The 27,797-nt window shown below is 39.6% G+C and overlaps 1 protein-coding gene across 9 annotated transcripts in view; it reads left to right on the plus strand.

Annotated features, from left to right (window-relative positions):
* NSD3 (nuclear receptor binding SET domain protein 3) overlaps positions 1 to 27,797 on the plus strand; it is a 110,584-nt gene that overhangs the window by 30,418 nt on the left and 52,369 nt on the right. For 7 of the 9 annotated variants that reach the window (XM_047772454.1, XM_047772453.1, XM_047772456.1 and 4 more), the window contains exons 2-6: positions 9,436 to 10,154; positions 17,228 to 17,299; positions 18,036 to 18,198; positions 23,983 to 24,137; positions 25,944 to 26,459. In XM_047772454.1, coding sequence (XP_047628410.1) covers positions 9,480 to 10,154; positions 17,228 to 17,299; positions 18,036 to 18,198; positions 23,983 to 24,137; positions 25,944 to 26,459 — 1,581 coding nt within the window. In that variant the 5' untranslated portion in view covers positions 9,436 to 9,479. Of the gene's footprint in view, positions 1 to 2,941; positions 3,231 to 9,435; positions 10,155 to 17,227; positions 17,300 to 18,035; positions 18,199 to 23,982; positions 24,138 to 25,943; positions 26,460 to 27,797 lie in introns of those variants that run through there. The other 2 variants (XM_047772455.1, XM_047772457.1) reach the window with 2 other exon arrangements.

Raw genomic sequence — 27,797 nt, forward strand, 5'->3', positions numbered from 1 at the left:
ATTTTCAACTTTTTTTCCTTTAAAAAATGTCTATGAACAGCTTCAGCAAAATTAAGAAAAAAGCATTCATTGAGGAGTTTCCGTTGTGACTCGGCAGTAACAAAACCAACTAGTATCCATGAGGATGCAGATTCGATCCCTGGCTCCGATCAGTGGGTTAAGGATCCGGCATTGGCCTGGGCTGCAGCTTGGATCTGGTGTGGCTGTGGCTGTGGCATAGGCTGGCAGCCACAACTCTGATTTGACCCTTGCCTGGGAACTTCCATATGCCACAGATGTAGCCCTAAAAAAAAAGCATTCATTGATTTCTTTCATCTTTTTTTAAATTCACTGATTTCTTTCATATATATATATATGTATAAAACAAAACCCAACAACCTGGAAACATTGGTCAGATGAAGAATTTGTCCTCAACTGTTTGCCTGTGGTGGTTTCATTCCTTGGAAGTCCATGTGAGAATAAATGGAACTCTCGTCCTTTAAGTCTCCCAAATTGTTAGCCCGTGTGTGAATCCTCCATTTACAGGATGTCTGATTGGGGGCAAGTTACTTAATCACGCTGGCCTTCATTTTTCCTTTGTAAAATAGGGGCAATAATAGTATTTCCTCAAAGAGGGGTTATGAGGAATGCAATAATATAACAGATATGAGACATTTAGGGTAGTATTAACCCATACTAAGTCCTCAGATATTAGTCATTATTATTGTTACTTGAGTAATACAAAATATTTTGAGCATTCTTTAGTAATACAAAATATTTATCACAGATTTATTAATGATAAAGTTGTGAGAGTTTTGGTGACTTCTACAGAGTAGTTTTAAAATTTGCGGGTAAAGAGTTGCTGCTGTGGCACAGTGAGTTAGGAGTCTAGTGTCTCTGCAGTGGCACAGGTTTGATCCCTGGCCTGGTATGGTGGAATAAGGATTCAGTGTTGAGCAGCTGTGGTGTAGATTGCAGCTGTGGCTAAGATTTGATCCCTGGTCTGGTAACTTCCATATGCCACAGGTGTGGCCAAAAAAAAAAAAATTTGCAGGTGAAAAACACCTAACTTCCAATCTTGGCTTGTCCTTTGTGGCCTAAATGCCTCCTTTTGCTAGAAGGATATTTGTTCTCAAATGTCTGGTTTTGTTTTTTGTCTTTTTAGGGCTGCACCTGCCTCATATAGAAGTTCCCAGGCTAGGGATCAAATTGGAGCTACAGCTGCCAGCCTACACCACAGCCACAGCAACACAGGAACTGAGCCATGTCTGCGACCTACACCGAAGCTCATGGCAATGCCAGATCCTGAACCCACTGAGCGAGGGCCAGGGATCAAACATGCATCCTTATGGATACTAGTTGGGTTGTTACGGCTGAGCCACAAGAGGAACGCCTCAGATGTCTGTTGTAATTGTAATGGCACACAGTTTAATTCTTAATCCCCTTCTGTTTAACATTGTTTACATTGTTTGCTACTATTTTATGAATCTTGCTCATTAAATCCTATCTTGTCTAATATACCGAAGAGATAGTAAATGCCTTCAGGTCAGAGATCAGGTTTTTCACAAGTTCTGTGTGCCCAACATTGTACTAAATGATGATAATAATAATAGCCGACAGTTACTGAGCTCTAATTATACTCTGGGCATTGTCCAAAATACTGTTCGTGGATTAACTCTTAATTCTTTCAACACTGTACCGATAGACAAAGTATCTAGTTTCTGACTAAGAAAACTGAGATTTAGGGAGATTAATTTGCTGAAAGTCACATAGCTAACAGTCCTTGGCTTTGGGTTTTGAACTGAGCAGTTTGAGTCTCTCAACCACAGTGCTCACTGGAGTGCTTCCTAACTCTGTAATGTCACTTGGTGTGTCTGCTATTTGAAGGCTGGCTGCCATACTTTAGTATGTATAAAAATCACTATGTAAAGGAATTTAGGTATAGTCTTAAAATTTTTAAAAAAATTATCAAAACTGCTTTCTTTCTTTTTTTTTTTGCTCTTTTTAGGGCCGCACCTCCAGCGTATGGAGGTTCCCAGGCTAGGGGTCTAATCAGAGCTGTAGCCACTGGCCTACACCACAGCCACAGCAACACCAGATCTGAGCAACGTCTGCGACCTTCACCACAGCTCACGGCAGCATCAGATCCTTAACCTAATGAGCGAGGGCAGCAATCGAACCCACATCCTCATGAATACTAGTCGAGTTTGTTAACTGCTGAGCCACAACGGGAACTCCAAAACTGCTTTCTTGATTGCATTTTTTATATTATTTGAAGACATGAAAAGGTGCAGCTCTATTCATGGGTAGACTCTCTAGAAAATATGATACAGTGAACCATTTGGCTCAGTTGGTCAGAATATGGTGTCAAAATTTAATCCAGTGCTTTTCTACCTTAAGAAAGTGGTCGCTTTTTTCAATACTTCTTCCAACCTCTTAGCTAAATTATTATTATTACTTTTATTTTTTATGGCCGCAGCTGTGGCATATGGAAGTTCCTGGGCCAGGGATTGAATCTGAGCCACAGCTGAGAGCTATGCCACAGCTGCAGCAATGCTGGATCCTTATTCCACTGCACCAGGTAGGGGATGGCACCTGAGCCTCTGCAGCAACCCAAGGCACTGCAGTTAAGATTCTTAACCCACTGCACCACTAAATTATCTATTTTTATTTTTCACCAACATTTTCTTTTTTTTCTTTTTTTTTTTTTGTCTTTTTGCTATTTTTTTGGGCCACTTCCGTGGCATGTGGAGGTTCCCAGGCTAGGGGTCTAATCAGAGCTGTAGCCGCTGGCCTACGCCAGAGCCACAGCAACACGGGATCCGAGCCGCGTCTGCAACCTACACCACAGCTCACAGCAACGCCGGATCATTAACCCACTGAGCAGGGGCAGGGATCGAACCTGCAACCTCATGGTTCCTAACGAACCTCACGGATTCGTTTTACTCTAGTCATGAGTGTGACTATTATATCTATAAATAGATATAATAGTCTTTCCCCCTTTTGTTTGTTTGTAGCATTAACTTTTTGAAGAGCCAAGGCCAGTTTTCTAAAAGGACCTACATTTTGTATCTGTCTGATTGTTTCCTCATTTCGAGTTTATGTTCAAGCGCTGGGAGAGTACTTTGGAGATGATGACGTGTCAGTGAATCATAGAACAAGGGACCACAGTCTGTCCTGTAATGCTATATCTACTCACTTGTTTGAAATGGTGCCTCCCACATCTCTCTACATATTTCTGTTTGCAATCAGTAAGTAAACTGTGGAGTAATGAATATTTAAGCTGTCATTTCACTTCTCATTTTTGCTCAGAAACACTTAGTGGGTCTCTCCCCATTTCCTAGAATGTAAGAGTATAAGGATGTTCTTTGTTAGGTATGTGGTTTGCAAATATTTTCTCCCTATCTACACCTCACCTTTTTTTTTTTTCTTTTCTTTTCTTTTTTTTTTAGGGCTGCACCTGCAGCGTATGGAAGTTCCCAGGCTAGGGGTTGAATCAGAGCTGCAGCTGCTGGCCCACATCATAGCTCATGGCAACGCCGGATCCTTAACCCATGAGTGAGGCCAGGGATCGAACCCATGTCCTCATGGATACTAGTTGGGTTCATTACCGCTAGGAACCACAAGGAAACTCGGCCTTTTTGTTTTCTTAACTGTGTCTTTTGAAGAGCAAGAGTTTTTAATTTTGAAGTCCACTTTATTAATCTTCTTTTTCATAATTCATGGTATTTGTGTCCTGTTCAAGAAATCTTCACCTAATCCAACAGTGTATTTTCTCTTGTGTTTTATTCTAGAAATTTTATGGTTTTTACTTTAGCACCAGGTTTATGAACTAATTTTAGTTATTTTTTGTGTATAATGTGAAGTAAGGGTGTGGAGTTCCTACTGTGGTACAGTGGGTTAAGAATCCAACTGCAGCAGCTTGGGTCTCTGTGGAGGTGCAGGTTCCATCCCCAGCTGGGCACAGTGGGTTAAAGGATCCAGAGATGCCATAGCTGCAGCGTAGGTCCCAGCTGTGGGTTGAATTTAATCCCTGACTTGGGAACTTCCATATGCCAGGAATGTGGCCATAATAATAAAATACAGATAAGGTTCGGTTTTCCCATATAGATATCCAGGCATTTGTTCCAGCCCCACCTGTTTAAAATATAGTCCTTTCCCTTTGAATCGTCTTGGCACCTTTGTGGAAAATCAGTTGACCAGGTAACTGTGTGTGTCAGTGTTTTAATTTTGTTTGTTTGTTTGCTTCTTTTTTATAATGAACATAATACATTTTTACCAAACAAGGGGTTAGATATTATAGGCTAATATCCTCAGGAATCCAGCAGGTCAGTGGAGGCCTACTAGTTTTAAGCCCTTTGAGGTCAGGGACTCTCATTCATTCATTAATTTAAAAATATTGAGTGTCCAGCATCAAAGTGGTCCCTGAACATCCAGAACATGCAGTGGAATGAGGGAGACAGACAGTAAGAAAGCAAACGTGTATTTGTATAACACGTTATGGCAGGTGTACTTAAAGGACAAAGAACAAGCTTAGGGAGAGTGAGCTGAGGACCTCAGAAGTTTTCTCTGAGAGATTACAGGTACTCAGGTAGCTGTAGCAGCACAAGTGACAATCCCGATTGCATAGATGAAGTTGGCACATTGGAGAAACTGAAAAGCCCATGTGGCTGGAGTATGATGTTTCCAGTGGAGCATTTGTGCGAGTCACCCATGACATTGTTCATTTTCCCTGCTGTATTGTGGTGGGGGAGGGCAGTCCACATGGATTAGGTTTTTAAAGATGACTGGCTGTTCTCTGGGGAAATGGGTTATGAGAGGCAGGAGAAGCAACGTGGAGACTGGGTGAGGGGGTGCAGCGGGGAGCAGTGGACCAGCCTAGATGAGGAGTGGGGAACTAGCATGAAGAGCTGGAGAATGGAGTGAGACATAGACCTTGGAGGGAAAACTCAGAGGGCTTACTGGTAGATTGAACAAGAGTAGGAGTGAGGGAAAGGGATATATCCTGATTCCCAGCTTTCTGGCTTGAACAGCTGATAGATGGAGGTTTCATTTTTTTCTCATAGGAAGGACACATTTCAGTAAAAATAAAAACTAAGAATTCATTATTAGGTATTATAAGATGCTTGTGAGATATGAGAGGAGCTGCTTAACAGGCATTTGGATTCTGGGTATGGAGCATATTGGAAGAAAGTGGAAAGTTTGGGTAGTTTGCATATTCTGAGGCAGCTGCCATGTAAAGAGTATGTGTATGTATTGCAGTTAGAATATCTGAGTTTCACAACTTTATTCAACTTCTGTTGGCTTTGTGACTAAAGGGCAAATCACTTGATCTTTTTAAGCACCAATCCTGCTCATCTGTAAAGTAGGAGTAATACTTTGCTTTGAAGGATTAAATAGCATGTAATATATTTGGCCACAGTTTATAGATATTTGCCCTAGTTGTTGCTCAGAAAAAAAAAAGTTCATTCGTGCATGTGCAATTAGGATTGGTAGGGAAAGATTATAGAAAACCCTGAACGGCATGGGAGCACTTGGTATAGTGTGGAGTTTTAGAAAATCTTCGTTATGGGAATAGACTTATTGAAGGTTGGTTTTAGGATACATCATCTGACTGCTATGCAGAAGTTTGAGGTGAGAAATACCTAGAAAATCAGTTGTAGTTTCAGGGTAAGGTGCTGACAAGGGGCTGGCCTGACATGGATATCAAGATCAAAGAACAAATCAGGGAGAGTTCGGGGGAAGAGACTACAAGACTTGTCCAATGATTAGTTTTATGGCTTAGCAGAGAGGGAAGAATTGGTCACCTGTGACCCTGAGGCTTCTAGCCTGGGAAGCTAGAAATATAGTGGAAGCCACAACAGATCTGCGGTAGTCTGAAAGGAAATTTGAGTTAGGGAAGTACAGTCTGTTCAGCTTAGAATGTGTGATTCTTAACGATATTATAGTATATTATCTTTGGGTAGTTGAATATTCTCTGGCCGTGAGATCATGTGGAAAAGAGCACAGGATTGGAAGCTAAGAGATTGATTCTTTTTCAGGCTTAATCATTAATTAGCTCTGTAGTCTTGGGAAATTTCAGCAACTTGAATATTCAATGTAGTTATCTGTAAAATGGAGCTAACACCTGCCCTATCAGCCTTACAGGATTGTTTTGTGGGTCAAATAAGGATGTATATGAAAACATCGTAATTGTAAACTCCTATACTGTAGTTGTACTTTAATAATGTTATTTCTTTGCATAGTTCCAACTAAAATGAAATATTTGGTTCTAGGTCTAGAGATGGGAAGGAGGTAAATTCCAAGCCTCTTGGAAGTTTGTGTTTGGAACTAAATCAAAAGCATCAGAAATCTTAGTCTCTGAATACATATGCCTGAATACCTCTGTAGACTACAATTTGGGGGACTATCTGGAAGCTGATCTTGTGTATGACAGTTATGAGAACCAAAAACACAGATTGCATCTTGTCAAATGTTGGTATTTAACTTGGCTTCAAGTTGGAAGTTTGGAGAACTTATGAAATCCACCTGTATAGTTGCGTCATGTGTGTTTATAGAGTTTTAGAACATATCCTTCTAGTGTCTGTGAGCTGTATGTTTTTGCCAAGGGTCAAATTAAGGTAATGTTTCAGTTCTTAAGCTATGTATAAAGAAATGATTTTTAACCTTTATCAGCATTATCAGTGTGGTGTGCTGGTTAGGATCACAGACCCTGAAACCAGACTGCCTGGCTCAAATCCCAGCTCCACCAGCTAATGACTATCTTGTGCACTTGAGCAAGTCACAACCTCTCTCGCCCATTTCCCCATCTGTAGTGTGAGCTGATGCTAATGTCTAGCTGAAGGAGTAAATGTAGTACTGTGTGTAAAGCACTTAGAATGGTTCCTGGCAAAGCCTGCTTTAGGTGTTAGTGGTAGTTATTTGGGAATAGTTATTTTGGCAATGATCAAGGAACAAAGTACATGGGGAAAAAAAAGAAAGAAATCCTCTTGGAAATTATAGCTGAGGAAAGTTGAAGTATAGTGGCAAGATTCTTGGGCTTGAGGGTCATAGATGCTCAAATCCTGTTGCCCTCTTGGGGTTGTTGTGGTTTAAGCAAGCCCTCTGAAAGCCTGTTTTGTTTTGTTTTGTTTTGTTTTATGTTTGAGCCAGGAGTCACAATACCTATCGTGCAGAGTAGTGATGAGGATTAAACAGATACACATAAGGTGCTTGGTCCAGAGTAGATGCTAAAAAAAAGAGTGCTCCCTCCCAGCCCCCACCCTCCCTCCACTGTAGCAGTAAGTGCAGTTTGGTTTCCTGTTATGTTCTCATATTCATTTGTTTGCAATTTTAAAACTTCTAAAATTCTTCCATTTGCTAACAGCAGAGTAAACAACAGCTCTTTAATTAGATACACCTTGGAAAGTGTATTGTCAGCTTTTGTTTCCTTCTTCCCTTTGCTGTTTTGGATCCTTTGCTTTATTGTTATGGTTAAGTCCTACTAGAACGGAGATGGTGGACATGATTCATTGGTCGTGGAATTGAACTGGGCTGTAGCCTCAGAATCCTCTCCCCATTATTCTAGGCAGCTACAATCAGTTCATCAGACTTGTTACAGTAGTGCAATCCTCTCAACTTTAGAGATTTCTTTATAAAAAATGTTTATAGGATTTTCAAAATAATATCTGGACTGTCCATTAACCCTCTGTCTCAAGATGTAGGCCTGTCAAACCTTATGACAAAGGAGAGTGATCTTTCAGCATTTCCCAATAGATGCTTACCTATATTATAACAGTGTTACTTTTAGACAATGTGGGCATCTTCAGACACCTTCTAGAGGAGGTGCAATAATTGTAATCATGTAATTCAGTGACCCAACCAAGAGTGTGCATCCGGTGGATTGTGGCCTTAAAATACGCTGTAGGCCTCACCTAGATTTATTGAATCAGAGTCCTCAGTATATAGATGTTGACGTGTGTTTTGTAAAAGTAAAGATGCTTCTGCTACATATTCAAAAGTTATTACTAGCAAGAGTAGGGAATCAGGTATCCCCACACACTGTTGGCATTAGTATAACTTGATATACAGCCTGTAGAACAGTTGTGCAGTATCAAAATTTTAAATCTGTCCTGTAGGAATACATATGTACATGAAAATGTAGTTTCAAGAAAATTTCCTGTTCGGAGTTCCCGTCGTGGCACAGTGGTTAATGAATCCGACTAGGAACCATGAGGTTGCGGGTTCTATCCGTGGTCTTGCTCAGTGGGTTAAGGATCCAGCATTGCCGTGAGCTGTGGTGTAGGTCGCAGACGAGGCTCGGATCCTGCGTTGCTGTGGCTGTGGTGTAGGCCGGCAGCTACAGCTCCGATTCAACCCCTAGCCTGGGAAACTCCATATGCCACGGGAGCAGTTCAAGCAAAGGCAAAAAGACAAAAAAAAAAAAAGAAAAAATTTCCTGTAGATCTGTTTATAATATTGAACAGTTGTGAGCCACTAAATGATTGTCAATATATAAATGGTTAAATATGTTATGGTAGATTCCACAGTTGTGTACTGTGTAGCCACTTAAAGAGTGAAGTATGTATGAAAATGGTCTATATATGCTGATGTAGAAAGATATCTAGGAAGTTCCTACTGTGGTACAGTGGGTTAAGAATCTGACTGCAGTGGCTAGGGTTGCTGTGGAGGTGCAGGTTCAATCCCCGGCCCAGGGCAGTGGGTTAAAGAATCCAGCTATGGTGTAGGTTGCAGCTGCAGCTTGGATTCAATTCCTGGCCCAGTAACTTCTATATGCTGTGGGTCCAGCCATAAAAGAAAAGAAAAAGAAAGAAATCTAGGATATTTATTTCTAAGTTGAATAAGCAAATTACAGAATAAACTATTTTAAACATTTTGTATGTAAATATATAGAGAAATATTTGGAAGAATACCCACTAAAGAATTTCCAGTGGTTGTACATGACCTGGAAGAATGGGAATGATGGAGCGGGAGAGAATTTGGCCTTTTTACTTTTTAAAATATTTGGCCTTTTTACTTTTAAAATATTTGTTATTTGTGTAGTAACAGAACCACTAGACGAAACAAATGATTTAGGGGAAGCTTACATGAAACCTAATTTATACGTGTCAGAACACTGCTTATTTTCCAACTGCTAGTTTTAACTGAGATGTATGATCTTCAGCTTGGTAAACAGGAATGTCAAAACTATTGCATGTTTGCAAAGAGGACAAAATTTTGTTACTAAAGTTATTGTGAAAGTAATTTAGTTTCAAACAGATAAGCATTTAAGATAAAAGGTATTTGTGTCAGAATTATATATTGGCTACCTGTTTTAAAAATACTTAGTGTTTGTGCATTATCTGGCTATGAAAATTGGATTTATAATATTTTATTTCAATCCTTTTGCAGGTAATTAGCCTCTAGCCTTTGAGGATATTAACTAAGAACTTTTAATCTCCTCTTTTAAAACTTTAGGCCCGATGAGAGAAAGGGAAAGTTAAGGATGCTGGAGCAGAACAATGGATTTCTCTTTCTCTTTCATGCAAGGGATCATGGGAAACACAATTCAGCAACCACCTCAACTCATTGACTCCGCCAACATCCGTCAGGAGGATGCCTTTGACAACAACAGTGACATTGTTGAAGATGGTGGCCAGACACCATACGAAGCTACCTTGCAGCAAGGCTTTCAGTACCCACCTACAACAGAAGATCTTCCTCCACTCACAAATGGCTACCCACCATCAATCAGCATGTACGAAACTCAGACCAAATACCAGTCATATAATCAGTATCCCAATGGGTCAGCCAATGGCTTTGGTGCAGTTAGAAACTTTAGCCCCACTGACTATTACCATTCAGAAATTCCCAACACAAGACCACATGAAATTCTGGAAAAACCTTCTCCTCCACAGCCACCTCCTCCTCCTTCGGTACCACAAACTGTGATTCCAAAGAAGACTGGCTCACCTGAAATTAAACTAAAAATAACCAAAACTATCCAGAATGGCAGGGAATTGTTTGAGTCTTCCCTTTGTGGAGACCTTTTGAATGAAGTACAGGCAAGTGAGCACACAAAGTCAAAGCATGAAAGCAGAAAAGAAAAGAGGAAAAAAAGCAACAAGCATGACTCATCTAGATCTGAAGAGCGCAAGTCACACAAAATTCCCAAATTAGAACCAGAGGAACAAAGTGTAAGTTGAAACATCTTTTTGAAAAATTTTGTAATACTTCACACTTACTGGAAGTCTAAGAGATATTTTTTAGTTTTTAGTCTCTTCAAATATAAGTATTTCTGATAACTTATTCTAAACCTTAGCAAGGAGGTTAAGATACAATGATTGGTGCTGAGTAAATATTTGTTGAATAAATGGATGGACAACAATAGAGTAAAGAAATATTTTTAAAACATGTGACACTAAAAGTCTGCTTGTTATGTTTCTTTGTTTAAATTGCCTCACTTAATTTTGCTTGTAATGAACTCCTGGGTTTCTGAAGATGAAAGAGAGAGGTGGTTAATGATACTGGTTTTCCATCATTCTAGACAAACTTTTGCCAGTATTGCTTAGATTTAATCCTCATTCCTAGTACGTTCGCTCTAAAATAACCTGAAGTCAATAAAGGGAGTCTTTTTTATTAAAATCAGAGTTAGTATTCATACGTATTCATTAAAACTTCAGATAGAGTTTTATAAAAGCCAACCTTTATTGCTAACTTAAGATGCATGCTACTGCATTTTTTTTAACATCTGAGTTTTCAGCACTGATTTTCTTAGTAGTAATAGGAAGAAGTATGTAACAAATCAATTCTAGCCTGAATGAAGAGTTTTTAGTTAGTATTCTAATACGTGGTGTGAACTGAAGATGTTCCCAGACATTGATTTGAGAGGAAATGGGTATATATTTATTTTGTGACAGTTGTATGCTGTTATATCTGGTATGTCTAAATAAGTTAGTTATTTTCTATTCAAAGAAATGTTTACATCTTACCAACCCACTTTTTCCTTGGTAGCTGGGTTCTTCATACAACTCAAATGTGATCTTTTTCTGGAATAAAGGTCACATTGGTTCTAGGCTCTCACAAATCTCAGTGTGATTATTTCAATTTGTTATTCTCATTTTTCTATATATATATTTTAAATTCATTTAACAAATATCAATTGACTAATGTGTGCTAGATACTTTTCTAAGAATTGAAACTAGGGCAATGAATGAAAAGTAAAGGAGCCTGCTTTCGAGTGTTTATATTCTAGTAAAAGGGGCCAGAAGATACACACATAGGTAAATATATATAAGCTCAGATACTGGTAAGTGTTTTGAAGAAAAAACCTGGGTGAGAAGATAAAGGGTACTCGGGGATACTGGCAATTCCACTTAGTTCTGCCTCTGTAAAATAGGCTTTGAAACTAAGTGGTTTCTTGAAATGCCTTTGAATTTCTTATGTCACTTATTAAGAGCCCCCCTCAGAACTTAGCTCACATAGTATCTTATCTGTTTATTAAGTGAATGAATCAGTGGAAGGAGGGAAGTTAACTTTTTGCACTCCAAATGCTTCCACTGTAGCATTTATTTCATGGGCCTAAAGTGGAAAGATAGGTGCTACACTGTGACCCTTGGGCAACACACAAATGCATAATGCCTGAATTTGGTTTTAGCTTAGTTCCTGAAAACCATTTTGCTGGCCTGTCTTGCTTTTGCTCTAGAGAATCTGGCAACTGGGAGAATATACTTACTAGGCTAGACTTTTTGCCTTTTTTGATAAAAAATGTCAATGAGATTTTAAAGCTAATCCTGTCTTTGTTGAATGTCTGCTATGTCTGCCCCCTTTTAGCACTTAAACCTTCAGTTAACTCTTATATCTAGAGATGAGAATGATTAGATGTAATTGAAGTGTTTTAGTTTGTTTTATTTTTTAGTAAATCATGTGGCACATAATTTCTTATTTCATTAAGATCTTACAGTATCGTGCAGTAAAGGAATATCAGTTTGACTGCAAGTATAAATGGGGTATGTGGCATTGATTGCAGTAAATGTTACCAAGACCATTGCCTTAAAGTTGAGTTTTGGGAGGAAATCCAGCTTTTTTCCTTGTTTCTCTCTGTCCCCCTCCGTTTTCTTTCAAAGCGATAAAGTCAGGGGCTAAGTTCTTATAAGCTGAATTTCATTAAACTTTTATCACACATGGGGGCAGTAATAAGCTCTTAAGTTTAAGCTTATCTTTTAAGATGGTGCCATAAATACTATGCTCCATTCTGACAGTGGACTTGGAAGCTAGAACCGCCAGGGCCATGCCTGTTATTAGTGCCGTGCCTCTGCTGAGCCATACAGACAAGGGACGTGCACAGAGCCACCTGTTTTGTAACCATGTATGTTTTGAATGGGGTTTCCTTAACTTGAACAACATCTCTTTTGCTTCCTTCAGAACAGTTGTTTTTAAGTGTTTGAATTTTTGATATCCTCGTGCCACCTGGTTATCACGCGGGGTCCACGCCCTTGGTGTGGTGCATCGTAGAGGGTGAGATGGGAAGGAGAAGCCCACAGAAGCCTGCTGACACCACTGGACAGCTCCTCTCCCCTAGATACCTGAGGGAAGCAAAATGACAACTGTGTGCCTGGAATGATTCCTCAGGCTGGATTTGCAAATATATATATTTCTTCCTTAAGAGCTTACTCAGAGGTTCTTTTTTTTGAGACAAGTAAAGCAAACAATCTCATCTAAAATAGTACACTTCAGGATTTCACTTACTCCTTTTTTCTTTTTTCTCAGTATTTGATCTATAAGTCTTTCCTCCCAATTCTGAGCTGTTTAGCCCTCGAAAGGGCTGCTGTTACTTGGAACAACCCAAGTGTTATCATCTCAACAATGAAAATGTGTCCAAACATCTCAGCAGCAGGAGACCTGAGATCACTACTGAAATTGTGTATTTTGTAAAGCTACTTTAGCTGTTTTTTTCTCCCATCAAATTAGAAACATGTGGAAATGTTTCTGCAGTTCTTCCTCCTTGGCAGGTGTAATGCCTCAGGCATGTGAGTGTAGGCCCTGTAAAGACAAGGCTCTTCCACCAGCACCTCTGTGGGCTTATCCACTAAGACCAGTCTCATTAACTCTTAGCTTGCCATTTGCACTGATCAGAAGCCAAATACGTGCTTTGGTTCCATTAGCACTAAGTTAGAGGTTATATTTAGTTCCCAGCCTCAGAGTGTTTGGTCTTAAAATTTGTAGAGATGGTTCATATGCATTATTCAGAAAGTAAAAGAAAAACACATGAACAATTTACTGCTTTTACAATTTCTTTCCACCTTAAATGTTGATATAAACTTTTGGTTCTTTCAGAGAATGTGATATTGCTTAATACTTTGAAAACTCTTAAGGATTTGGAATTCTGCCAGATTTGATGCATATTATTCATCTTAATAAATCTCTAGGGTTTTAATAAAAGTACTAGATCAAATTTTTTAGAAGAAATATTTAGGGCAATGTAATTTTATTTTAGGTGCTCTCAATATTTTTTCTACCCTTTTAAGAAACTTCTTATGATGCTTTACTGCAAAGTCTTTTCACGTGAAGTCAACTAAAAATATAACGTGATATATATATATTCCTAAATCCTTAATTTAAAATTAAGGTGACTCGAACAGTATGAAGAGCTAACTCACTATCATCTTTTTTTTTCTGATGCTTTCTCTTCCTAAAGCAACAACACTCTCAGTACCAAAAAGCATATCTTCTGTCCCTACTTGATTTTAATCTTTTTTAAGCTTATCTATCCTTTGAACAACTGGGAAAAAATGGATTTTATACCCAGCAGTATTTTATCTCTTGGCAATTTCTGACTTCTTTTTTCTTAATTCCTAAGCATTTGACTTTCATTGACTATTTTTTCTTAAAAACATCCCTTCTTAACTATTTGTTATACTTTGCTCTCTTTCTCTCAACCTTTCTTTTGAGCTCAAATCTCAAATAGATTTCTAAATGCCTGCTAGATATTTGTTTTGCTCAAACATTAGCACATATTACAGTGTATATCCCCTTTCTATCATTACAGCATCCTTATTTGACTTCTTTTTCCTTTTTTTAATTTACGTAGTCTTGAAAGCTTAGAACAAATCTTCTTGGGCTTCTTTTTCTCCCTTGTCATTTCTTTTACAATGACTTTGTAAGAAAATTCAGCTCTTTGAAAGTGATTTTAACAGTGTTTCAAGCCAGCCTGAAGGAAATTCGAACAATCTGGTACAAACAACAAAAATCAAAAAAGAGTGCGGCTCGGATCCTGTGTTGCTGTGGCTCTGGCACAGGCTGGCGGCTAGGGCTCTGATTGGACCCCTAGCCCGGGAACCTCTATATGCCTCGTGTGGCCCTAAAAAAAGAAAAAAGGGGGGGAAAAAAAAGAGAGAGAGAGAGAGAGAAGACATTTGAATAATAAAAAGGTTTTGAAGGAAATCTTGTCTTTAATCCAGAAGGGGAAAAATGTTAATGGGCTTCAAACCAGTTCTTAACAATAGTAGGATTCTGTTGTTTGGCAAAGCTTACTCACTCCTTATCCATTTGCTGCCCTCAGAGTGATAGAGAACCCTAACATCCAGACTTCCTGAAGATTGGCTGTGCAGAGAACTTGCTTTCTTGGCTGCACACGTGCTTCCCCAGGTGGCCCTGTCCGCCTGCTGTAGCCTGAGAATGAGAAGCTGAGGTGAAGGCTTAGGCTACATCTGGGGACTGAAATGAAGCTGCTGAACAGGCCTATGCAAATGTGGACAGTATTTTTAAACTGCCTTGTTATACCAGTGATCAGGGGAAAAATTCTCCTGTGAACACAGATTTTTCTCTCCTTGCTCAGTGAGTGTGTCCTCTTGGATTAGATAGTCATGGTGTCACCACGGACACATCTGACGGAGCTAATTTTGTGCCCACCCACAAGCTGCCACTACCTTCTTTCACCTAGGCTATTTCCAGTATTTTCAGGAGCCTCCAAATTAAACATTCTGCTTCCCCTCTTGCTCCCTTCCAAAATATTCTCCACATAACAGCTAACATGATCTTTTTAAAACATAAATTGGCATGTGTTACTTCTCTACCTAATCCTCCTCGGTTTTATTGCACTTAAAACCTTTGAACGTGACTTACAAAGCCCTGGTGATGTGGCCTCCTCTCCACTCTCATCTTGTAGCCACCCTTTCTGCAGGGCAGTTTAATCCCTTGTGATGGCCTTCTTGAAGTTTCTACCTTGGCTTAACCTCAGGGACTTCACACATGTCACTCCTCTCTGGAATGTTCTTTCCCCCACTTTTTACTAGACTAACTTCAGATTATGCCTTCTCAGGCCTTTTCTGATCTTCTTACCTAAAACTATGTATGCACAAACACCATTATTTCTCTTCATACATGTACGTTGTATGAGTGTGTGTTTGTGTTTGCTTAATGTCTGTCCTACCCAGCTGCAAGCCCCTGGAGGTCAGGGATGGCATTTGTCTGTTTCACCTCCTATACTCAGCTTCTAGAACAGGGCCTGAAAAGTCATAGGATTGTCCTTGGGGTTTGGCTTATCATTTCCTAACAGTTTCTTTTATTTAATAGAACTTTGATTTTATAGCAGTGTCTTAAATGTCTTGAATCAATTGAATGAGCATTTTAAGTAACTTCTAGAATTAGCCATATTGTTTTTTCTTAGCCATATTTTTAAAGTGGGGTTGGACCTAAGTTAATGGATATATCCCTCTTTTTAAATTTTTAATTTTCTAAATTAAATTCTCTTCTTAGAAAAGTGAAAAAAGAGATTTAAACCTTTTAGATTACTGGAGTTCCCATCGTGGCTCAGTGGTTAATGAATCCGACTAGGAACCATGAGGTTGCGGGTTCGGTCCCTGCCCTTGCTCAGTGGGTTAAGGATCCGGCGTTGCCGTGAGCTGTGGTGTAGGTTGCAGAAGTGGCTCAGATCCTGCGTTGCTGTGGCTGTGGTAGGCTGGTGGCTATAGCTCTGATTGGACCCCTAGCCTGGGATCCTCCATATGCCGCAGGAGCAGCCCAAGAAATGGCAAAAAGACAAAAGTAAATGAATGAATAAATAAACCTTTTAGATTACAGAAGTAAGTTGCTTTTCACAGAAAATGCAAATAATATGCAAGTATAGATCTTCCCTCACCATTTCCTTAATCCCGTTCCTCAAAGATAACTACTCTTCTCGATCTGGTATACAGTGTATCAAGTTTTTTCAAGGTGTACACAGACTATTTTTAAATAGAAAGTAGGAAGATGCTGATAGATGTGGATTACTGACATCCTTCTGCTTAGATTTTTCTCATTTTGTGTATTTCTATAGGCTAGGTTCCTAAGATATAATTGCTAAATTGAAGACTGTATGTATTTTGGATTTTGATAGCTACTTCCAGATTATCTTCCCACAGGATTTGTGGAAATTAATTATTAAATAATATATTCATGGGTTTTAAGACTAGAAAATAAGTGTTTATTACTATTATAAAAGGAATGTTTATTATAGACAATTTGATAAATATAGAAAAACACATCCAAAAAATCACTTATTCTGTCACCTGGTGGTATACTTCTAGTATTTTTCTCTGTACACAGAAAAAATTACTTTTCCAAGATTGGAATCCTAGTATACACTTTTGCACATCTAAAGTCTAATTCTACTATTTGCTCTTGTAATAGTACTGGTGTGCACATCTTTGTGTGTATGCATTTGTGTGTGTGTATATATGTATCAGTGTGTGTGTGTGTATACATTTATATATATATATGTTGTTATTTTTTTTTTTTGGCTACACCCACAGCATGCAGAAATTTCCAGCCCAGGGACTGAACTTTTGCCATAGCTGTGACCTGAGCCACTTTGAGGACAGCACTGGATCCTTAACCCACTGAGCCACACGGGAACTCCTCAATATCTATTTTTGGAAGTGAATATGCTAGGTCAGAGTCAAACCATTTAAGGCTTTTCATACATATTGCCTAATTGCCCTTCAGAAGAATTCCCAGTTACATCTTACTAGTAATCAGAGAGTGCCCATTTTTCTGCACTCTGATAAATTAAGTGTTAGAAGTGATAAAGTAAGAAATGGGAGGTATAGCTGTGGTCTAGGGTGGAAAATGAATGTTCAGACACAGCATCAGTACTGCATAAATTTTATTCTTACTCCTTACATAATTCAGTTAATAATGCCCTTTATTCCCTTTGCTATTTAGTTGTCTTGATACTCCTTGTGTATGTCATTGTTCTGTGGTTTGCTGCCATTTCATTCTTTTCACCTAGAGACCAAATGAGAGGGTTGACACTCTATCAGAAAAACCACGGGAAGACCCAGCACTGAAAGAGGAGCCCCCGGTGAGTCACGTTAGTGAATACTGTGCAGCCAGACACGCCTCAAGAAGGTGAAGTGGAGTGATGAAGCTGCAGCACACCTAACATGTGTTATTACAGTTCTGTTCTTCCTCATTTCAGAAGTTATAATGAAATAAATTTTGGAAATAAATCTGTTTAAGAGGTAGATGTTGCTTGGAGTTCCCATTGTGGTGCGGCGGAAACAAATCCGACTAGGAACCATGAGGTTGCAGGTTCGATCCCTGGCCTCGATCAGTGGTTTAAGGATCTGACGTTGCCGTGAGCTGTGGAATAGGTAGCAGACATGGCACGGATCTGGCGTTGCTGTGGCTATGGCATAGGCCGGCAGCTACAGCTCCAATTGGACCCCTAGCCTGGGAACCTTCGTATGCCGAGGGCATGGCCCTAACAAAACCAAAAAAAAAAAAAAAAAGGTAGCTGTTTCTTAGCGAATTATTTTCCTTTTTAAAACTGCTACCACTTTTTAATAGATGTGAATTCTCAAGATGCCTTATCGGTAATTTGGCAACAGATGCCATCAATCCTATTTTCAATATTTGGAGTGAAGTTTATTAATTATTACCCTCTCTTCTTCCCCCTTTGCTAGAGATGAATAACTGGCATCAGAGGAAAGTATGATTGAAGAGAAATTTTCCCTGGTTAGCATGTTGGATGTATTTGTACATAGTTTAAAAAAATTTTTTCTGTTGATGAAATTTTTTATGACCTTTTCCTGTAGGTTCAGCCAGTATTATCTTCTGTTCCAACGACAGAAGCGTCCACTGGTGTTAAGTTCCAGGTTGGCGATCTTGTTTGGTCTAAGGTGGGAACCTATCCTTGGTGGCCTTGTATGGTTTCAAGTGACCCCCAGATGGAGGTCCACACCAAAATTAACACAAGAGGTAAGAAAAGGCGTAAATAGATATGAAGTAAAAAGTTGGGGTTAAAAAGTGAATATTAAATGAATATAAGAATACATACATGGTAATAAAATCTGACAGCAAAAACACATGTCTATATCAGTTTTTAATAAACCAGGAAATAATTATGGTCATCTTGACTGGCAAAGAGCCTCTACACTGACAATAGTCCTTGTTTTTCCTTCTAACACTCTGTGTTTTATAATTTCTTTCACACTTCTTTTTTTTAAAAAACCTTAATCTGACCTCTCATATGAATTCTAAAAGAAAGCAGATGATAAGATGTCTTATTATATGAGCTTAATAGGCATTTGGGCCAAGCTTTCTTTGAAAATTTTTATTTTATCTTTGACTCAAATGGGTAGTAATTTTTTACTCAGACAAGTGCTTTTCACCCAGATAAATTTTTTAAGATGCTTTTTTCCTCCTTCACTCCGTTTTTGAATCTGTAAATTCACTGGGACATCCTTATAAATTCACTGTGACATAGTTTGAAGCTAGCTACGTGGCATAGAATCCTACCTTAGGAATGTTAATAAATATTAAGAAAGCATGTGTTCTAACTTTACTCCTTGCCTTAGGTTTGACCAAAACATGCAGATTAGATTCCTGAGAGTCTAGCATTTGGAATAATAGACTTGCTTAGTATCCAGAGGAAGATTTGAGTTGGACATTTCTGGATATTTGCTTGTAAACTCACTTTTTTTTTTCTCTTTTTAGGGCCGCATCTGCAGCATATGGAGTTCCCAGGCTAGGGGTCCAATCGGAGCTGTAGCCTCTGGCCTATGCCAGAGCCACAGCAACTCCAGATCTGAGCCGAGTCTGTGATCTACACCACAGCTCACAGCACTGCCGGATCCATAACCCACTCAGAGGGTATCTTGGCATATGGAGGTTCCCAGGCTAGGGGTCTAATCGGAGCTACAGCTGCCATCCCACGCCAAAGCCACAGCAACGCAGGATCCCAGCCACATCTGCAATCGGATTTGTTTCCTCTGTGCCATGACCGGAATTCCTCTGTTCACTTTTAAGAGGAGAAAAAAAATGAATGGCAAGTCAGATTTGTGATGAGATTGCCATGTTTGTAACTCTTGTGCTACACAGCAAGGAGTCCATCCTGGTCAAGAAGGCAGTGGTCTTCTCACTGTAACCTACTGATTAAATGTTGGGGTGACTGGGAGTTCCCATCGTGGCTCAGTGGTTAACGTATCCGACTAGAAACCATGAGGTTACGGGTTCAGTCCCTGGCCTTGCTCAGTGGGTTAAGGATCCAGCGTTGCCGTGAGCTGTCGTGTAGGTTGCAGAAGTGGCTCAGATCCTGCGTTGCTGTGGCTGTGGTAGGCTGGTGGCTATAGCTCCGATTGGACCCCTAGCCTGGGAACCTCCATATGCCGCAGGATCGGCCCAAGAAATGGCAAAAAGACAAAAAAAAATAATAAAATAAAAGTTGGGGTGACTGGAAGCATCTATGGGGCAGAAATTAAAAAAAAAAATACTACATTGAATGTGCTGAATGTCCACTTTTGTGCAAGGCACAGTGTTAAACAATTCCCTTATATGTTTTTTTATGCAGTCTTCATAGCAGTAACACTGTACAGTAGGAACTATTATTATCCTTGTGTTTCAAATCAATAGAGTCTCAAAGAAATCTTATTCCACAAATTCCTCTCTTAAACACTACTGTAGGAGTTCCCATCTTGGCTCAGTGGTTAACAAACCCGACTAGCATCCATGAGGACTCAGGTTCCATCCCTGGCCTCACTCTGTGGGTTAAGGATCCGGTGTTGCCGTGAGCTGTGGTGTAGGCTGCAAATGCGGCTTGGATTCCTCATTGCTGTGGCTGTGGCACAGGCCAGCAGCTATAGGTCCAATTGGATCCCTAGCCTGGGAACTGCCATATGCTGCGAGTGAGGCCCTAAAAAGACAAAACAAACAAACAAACCACTACTGTAAAATAAAGGGACAGCAATGGAATCTCCTACTCATAATTTATAGAGGTTGTGGGAGGCAGTCTGGGTTCCATCTATATAGTAAGGGTGTTGCACTGTTAATCTCTGGAGTACCTTGCCTATTGAACAATCTATGATTCTTTGAATGGGAGAAGAGGCACAGGGGTTTCCCAAGAGGGACAAACCTCCTTAGATAAAACAACACGTGTCCCTACCTGGCCCCGGACCTCTCTAGGTTGTCACGTCCTCATCCTCTGAGAGGTGTGGCTCTTGAGTTCTCTTGCCTTAGAAAAACAGCCTTTTAAGGGAGTTCCCATCATGGCTCAGCAGAAATGAATCTGACTAGTATCCATGAGGACTCAGGTTCGATTCCTGGCCTCAGTCCGTTAAGGATCAGGCATTGCTGTGAGCTGTGGTGTTGGGTGGCTAGTATAGCTCTGATTTGACCCCTAGCCTGGGAACCTTCATACACTGTGGGTGTGGCCCTAAAAAAGAAGACAAAAAGAGCAGCCTTTGGAGATTATGTAAAGAATTTCACGTTTAATTACTTTATGAAAACACTAGTGTCAGCTTTTTTTATGGGATGCAAAGGAAAGCACAGAGTATGCCTCACCCTGTATTTCAAGAGAAGCTTTTCAACTTAGTTTTATGAGTTAATCTCATCTGGTCTGGTACCTCCTAGGCAATGTCCCACTTTGTATTGTTGAGGGAATTGAAGTTTGAGAAATGTACATTCTGATAATATTTTCTATTTTTCTCTCTTCTGCAATAGTTTTTATAATAATGGCCTTCCTGAGATATGAATACCATAGAATTCACTCTTTTAAAGTGTGCAATTCAGTGATGTTTAGTATTTACAGAGTTGTGTGGCTATCACCACAATCTAATTTTACAATTTTTTCATCAACCCAAAAAGGAAATCCCACACCTACTAGCAGTCCCTCCCCCCCACCAGCCCTAAGCAGCCACTGGCTACTTTCTGTCTCTGTAGATTTGTCTTTTCTGGACACTTCATACTATTTTCAGTCATACAGTAATATGTGGCCTTTTGTGTCTGGCTTTTTTCATTCACATGATGTAATGTTTAGAGGTTCTGTGTTGTGGCCTTTGTGTCAGTACCTTGTCTCTCTCTTTCCTTTTGCTTTTATAGGGCTGTACCTGCAGCATATGGAAGTTCCCAGGCTAGGGGTTGAGTTGGAGTTGCAGCTGCCAGCCTACGCCACAGCCATAGCAACGGAGGATCCAAGCAGCATCTGCAACCTACACCAACAGTGCCCAATTCTTAAACCACTGATCTAGGCCAGGGATTGAACCCACATCCTCATGGATACTAGTTGGGTTCATTACCACTGAGCCACAACAGGGATTCCTAATTTGTTCTTGGCTTTTCTCAAATTAGATGATATGGAAAACCAAGTTGTGTGTGTTTCTCTCTTATTGTAGGCTATTTTACATGTGAACTTTTAATTTGGTTTAAAAATAACTCCTTAAATAATCTTCCATTAATGTCTAATAAAATTAAAAAATTTCAAATCCAAGATAGAATCCATTTCAGATAACAAAGTTCAGTTTAAGCTTGTACGCTTTCTGTCAGGATCTGCTTATCCCTTTCTCCCTACCTGAATTATCTTGGATTCCTCAAGAGGACCAGTTTCTACATTTCTCTGTTGACCTGAGACTCTATAGAGCAGTGTTGTTCAAACTATAGTTGGTAAAAGACCATTTTTTTGCTATTTTTAAAAAAATTTCCAGTCCACCATGGATCAATACTTCTGTAAAATACAATAAAAATTAACTACTAGAAAAATGAAAGGCTTCCCCCTCTTAAAAAAAAAAATTAAAACACAGTACAGGGTCCCTGATCATGGGCCTAGATATCATGCAGTGTCAAATTATCATAGTTTCTAAATGCTCACTTAATGTCTCTGCTTATTTTGTCATAGACGTGCTTGCCCCAGGGACCACATTCTCAGAGTAGCACGACTATAGAGCCACAGTTCTCAGATGTTTTGGTCCTAGTACGCTTTTTACTCTTAAAGTTGGAGGCTTTTGTTTGCATGGGTTATATCTATCACTGTTTATTTAGTGTAGCAACTTAAGCTGAGAAAATCTTAAAATATTTACTTCATTAAAAATAACCTACTGTATGTTATATTATTATGTTTTTGTGAAAAATATTTTCTCAAACCAAAAAATTGAGAAGAATGATATTTTTACATTTTTGTAAATCTCTTTAATGTCTGGCTTAGGTGAAGACCCTGGTTTCTCATATCTGCTTCAGTCTGTTATGGGTTTGTTGTTTTGGTTAAAAAAAAAAAGAAAATAATCTGGTCTCACACAGGTGTGTAGTTGGCTTTTTAGATAATTGTGGATATACTTCTTTGATATCACACCAAAACTCAGCAGGTGATGGGCTAGTTGCAATGCGGAATCTGAAATTCTGCCAATCAATTTTTTTGGTACTTTGTTGCAGTAAAATCCACTGATTATGTCTTGCACTTTGAATGGATTATTTACCTTTCATGATTTTGTAACATCCATCATACATTGGCCATTTAAAAAAATATTGCATCTCCCTCCCCTTTTAGTATAAAAGAAGCCTGTATTCCAACTCAGGCAAGATGGCTCTTTGCAACACGAGTCTACCATTTTCTTGGTCTGCTGGCTTTTTTAATAAATTGGCTATTCCTTGCCCCAACCAAAAAAAAAAAAGCACTCATATCTTTCAAATGTTGACATGTTCCTTTATATATATTTTAAAAAGTCATATCTATTAATGTCAACACGTATTTCATCAGAAAATTCTTTGATTACTGGAAAGTTGGAAGACTCATGGGGCAGATGCTAATTTTCCAATATTCTAATTTTTCTTGAAAGATTAAATTTTATTATTGGCAACACATACTGTCAGTTTTCCTTGAAATGATAAACTTGATTGTTCGTTTTTGAGGAAATATCTGTCAAATTCTCAGGTTCAGATAACCATAGTTTTTCTGTCAGTCATTCTTTCAAGTCCATGAAAAAGTGACCAGTTCACCTGGCAGCTCAGTCTCAAAAGTACTTTCCTCACGTACACAGAAGTGCTTTATGCACACTTCCTGTTTCATCACACAGGATATTAGAAGGATGTGTTCAAAGGATTTAGTGAAATTAATCATTCTTACTGTTTCATCAAGGATCTTAAGTAAAACTGGCCTTTTCCCCATTAGTGGCCAGTATTTGGCTATGAAGGATACAGGACCAGCATAGCTTGGTGTCACCTATATTTGCACTAGGATGCCAGCTGTCTTACCCACCACCGCTCATGCAGTGTTGTGCAGATGTCCACATAGTGAAAAAGACAAGGTCTTAGTATTACTCTGAAGCCAGCTTTGCCCTCACAGGCTCCCGGCCTCTCCTCCTTCCTCCCTTTTATGTCACTAGAAGAGCAGTTTGACTTTTAAACAGGGCTTTTAAAAGTCCAAGAAAATGTGCTATACATTTTTTGAAGGAAAAATTATTTATGATTTGTTTGTAAAAAGGTTTGAGGCCAGTAAAAAATAAATTGTATGACCAAGGTCACAAATCTGATAATTAGCAGAATTCCTCATTTTTTCCTCCTAAAACTTGCTGTACTAATTTTAATCATTTGGGATGATTTTTATAGTAACTACTAGTTGTGTCATCAGCAGGTGCTAGATTGCATCTTTGGACAATCCAAAAATTACAGGTTTGAACAGGAGTTAATACTCGAGAATCTGGCTTAGGTCCACATTTTTGACAAAATACATGTGGATGCTTATGTTCTGAAATGGTTAATAAGAACTTTTACTTCCAGGTGCCCGGGAATATCACGTCCAATTTTTTAGCAACCAGCCAGAGAGGGCGTGGGTTCATGAGAAGCGGGTCCGAGAGTATAAAGGTCATAAACAGTATGAGGAGCTCCTGGCTGAGGCGACCAGACAAGCCAGCAATCACTCTGAGAAACAGAAGGTAACCAGCAACGTATCGACATTGTCAACTGAATGTGGATTTTAAAGGTCTTAATAATTTAGGAGAGCTTTTCATACTTGAATCCAGACAGAATGATTAGTTTTACTCCTCTAAGTGCAATTTTAATAATTTATTATAAATGTGTCAATAAGCTTTATATGTCATATAAACAATGCTAAAACACCATTGAAAACTATCTGTGGAGTTTCCGTCATGGCTCAGCTGTGGCTGTGGCATAGGCCATAGGCCAGAGGCTACAGCTCCGATTCAACTCCAGCCTGGGAACTTCCATATACGTGGGCCCTATAAAAGCAAAAAGGAAAAAAAAAAGAAAGAAAACTTTATCTTCGCAACACAACTTTAGATTCTCTTTTGAATTAAATTCAAATGTGCCTTGTCTAGTAGATGTGAGTGAAATGTGGATTTTGTCAGGGATTTTTATTCTTTTTCCTATTTCAGCATCTTTCCCTATCTCCCTTTTATTCTTATTTAGCAAAATTATTTCATGAAAGTTTTAAAAATTTAGTGAGCCCTTACTGTGAGGCTCTGTTTTAAGCATTATACATGTATGTAAATCCATTTAATTGTCATAACATCAGTTAGATAGATACCAGTATTCCTGTTTGTACTGATGAAGTAGTTGAGGCACAGAAAGCCCAAGTAGCTGGTTCCACCAGAGTCACCCCAGTGATGGAACCATATGTGTTTGATGAAGTGGTAGATGTATTAAGAGTTTTGACACGTACTCTAGATAACCTGTCTGGTTGAGATTTCTTAAGTGAACTAATTTAGTGTGGGCCTCATGTGATTCAGAAATTTGTCATATTTTTACACTAAGCTGAATATTATCACAGAGAATTATGGCTAATTTTATCAGCCTTAACATTTTACAGATCTAAGTATCAGTCTTCAACATATACTGTACCATCTCGTGGCTTCATCAGCTAATTTCTGGCTGCCTCAGTTTAACCCCCTGGATAATTCCTTATTGCTTTGGTCATCTCACATACCTTTATTCAGAATTTTATTATCTGTCCTGACAATCCAGAGTCTTCTGATAAGGACTATGGAAACTGATTATTTTTTCCCTCCTCCATTCCTGTTCTCCTGACATGTCAACTTGTGTGTGTTCCTCAGGGCTCTCCTTTCTCTGCATTTGCCCTGTTTGCATTCTCCACAGACTGGCAATGAAGCTTGAAAAGCTGGCTCTCTGTCATTGACTTAGCTTTGTGGGGTCTCTCTAGCACCTTTGAGCTAAAGGGTGTTTTTGTTTTTGTTTTGTCTTTTCTTAGGGCTGCAGCTGCCAGCCTATGCCACAGCCACAGCAATGCCGGATCCTTAACCCACTGAGCCAGACCAGGGATCGAACCCACATCCTCATGGATGCTAGTTGGATCCTTAACCCATTGATCCACAACAGGAACTCCAAGGGGTGACCTTTTTAATGTTAATGTTTCTTTGGCCACTGAAAGCAATCATTTCTTTAGCCTTTCTTCTCTCTGCCGTCATTATTACTAGTTTTGTACCTGTATGATATGAGAAGGATGGCTCCTTCTTTGAGGGACTTGCCCAACTCATGGCCAACAAAGAGGCATTTATTCTTAAAGAGAGTGGACCTGCACGTCCTTGGTAGGATCAAGGATCCCTCAGAGTTAAGGGGTCAGGACATTTCCTTATTTGACTGAAGAGCCTGAAAGTGTTTATGCTTACCTGCAAAGGTGATAAGATCACATGGGAAATGCATCTTGGTATGAATGTTGGATGAAAATATGTTCTAAGATGCCTGTGTCTTTTTTTTTTTTTAAGATCCGGAAACCCCGGCCTCAGAGGGAACGTGCCCAGTGGGATATCGGCATTGCCCATGCAGAGAAAGCGCTGAAAATGACCCGGGAGGAGAGGATAGAACAGTATACTTTCATCTATATTGACAAACAGCCTGAGGAGGCTTTGTCCCAAGCAAAAAAGAATGTTGCCTCCAAAGCTGACGTTAAAAAAATCCGAAGACCAAGATCCGTGCTGAATACTCAGCCAGAACAGACCAATGCAGGGGAGGTGGCCTCCTCACTATCAAGTACTGAAATTCGGAGACAAAGCCAGAGGCGGCACACGAGCGTGGAAGAGGAGGAACCACCTCCTGTTAAAATAGCCTGGAAGACGGCAGCAGCAAGGAAGTCCTTACCAGCTTCCATTACGATGCACAAAGGGAGCCTGGATTTGCAGAAGTGTAACATGTCACCAGTTGTGAAAATTGAACAAGTGTTTGCTCTTCAGAATGCTACCGGAGATGGGAAATTTATTGATCAATTTGTTTATTCAACGAAGGTACCTCCTTTTTTCATAGGTTTTTGCAGGGGATCATAAGTATCTAATAAGTAGTCAACCTAGGCACTTTTAAAAAACCTAAACAACACAAGGTTGCAATTTAAATACCCTTTGTATTTAAACTGCATTCAGAATGTACAGTTTACTTTAAGATAGGGGCAGAAAAGACATAGGCAAAAAAGCCTTTGTTTTTCTTCTTTTTCCCCCTCTTTTGTAATATTCCCATCTGTACTAGATTAATCTTGAGCTCTGCAGCCAAAATTGAGCTCAGCTCCCTAAAGTCATGGGAAAAAACTGGGCATTTTGCCTGTTTCTAGTTTGTACAGTTAGTTTTTCTTAGTTGCAAAGTATGCTTCTTGTAAAATCATTTGTCAGTTATGTGAATTAACCACTGTAATCATGGTACCTGCTGATCTGTTTGGTTGCACCAGCAATTCTCTCAGGCTCACGCTGGCTTGGGATTGCTAATTCATTTTAGAGAAATATCAGGACTCTATTTTGTAACAATGAACTGTGGTGATAGCTTTAGGAGTGAAAGTAGCCTCTTCAAACTGAATGCCTTCATCAGCCAGCCCTGGCAGTCCATTGAGGGCACTTATACTTTGGCGTTAAGACTTGAAAACTCTTTATGGAGTTCCCTGGTGGCCTATTGGTTGAGGACTGGGCATTGTTACTGCCATGGCTGGGGTTTGATCCCTGGCCTGGGAACTTCCAAATGCCATAGGCATGCCAAAAAAAAAAAAAAAAAAAGGACTTGGAGTTCCTGTGATGGTGCAGGGGAAATGAATCCGACTAGGAACCAATGAGGTTGTGGGTTCAATCCCTGGCTTCACTCAGTGGGTTAAGGATCTGGCGTTTCAGGGAGCTGTGGTGTAGTCCACAGATTCAGCTTGGATCTGGCATTGTTGCAGCTGTGGCACAGGCTGGCAGCTACAGCTCCAATTGGACCCCTAGCATAGAAACCTCTGTATGCTGCAGGTGCGGCCCCCCCAAAAAGACAAAACAAACAAAAAAAGACTTTACAGGAGTTCCTGCTGTGGCACAACAGGATCAGCAGTATCTTGGGAGCACTGGGATGCAGGTTTGACCCCCCCACCCAGCACAGTGGGTTAAGGATCTTGCATTCCTGCAACTGTGGCTTGGATCTGATCCCTGGCCTGGGAACTTCATATGCTGCAGGGCAGCCAAAAACAAACAAAAAGACCTTACAACTTTATTGATAACATTTGTAATTTTTAGTCCATATACCTCTTCACTATCCTCCCAGCCCATTCCATGACTGTGGGCTTGTGAATTCAGTTTAGTGGCACCTCATAGGTATGTACTTCTTTTAAAGAA

The sequence above is a fragment of the Phacochoerus africanus genome, chromosome 3 (genome assembly GCF_016906955.1).
Source record: "Phacochoerus africanus isolate WHEZ1 chromosome 3, ROS_Pafr_v1, whole genome shotgun sequence".
NCBI classification, from domain to species: Eukaryota; Metazoa; Chordata; class Mammalia; order Artiodactyla; family Suidae; genus Phacochoerus; species Phacochoerus africanus.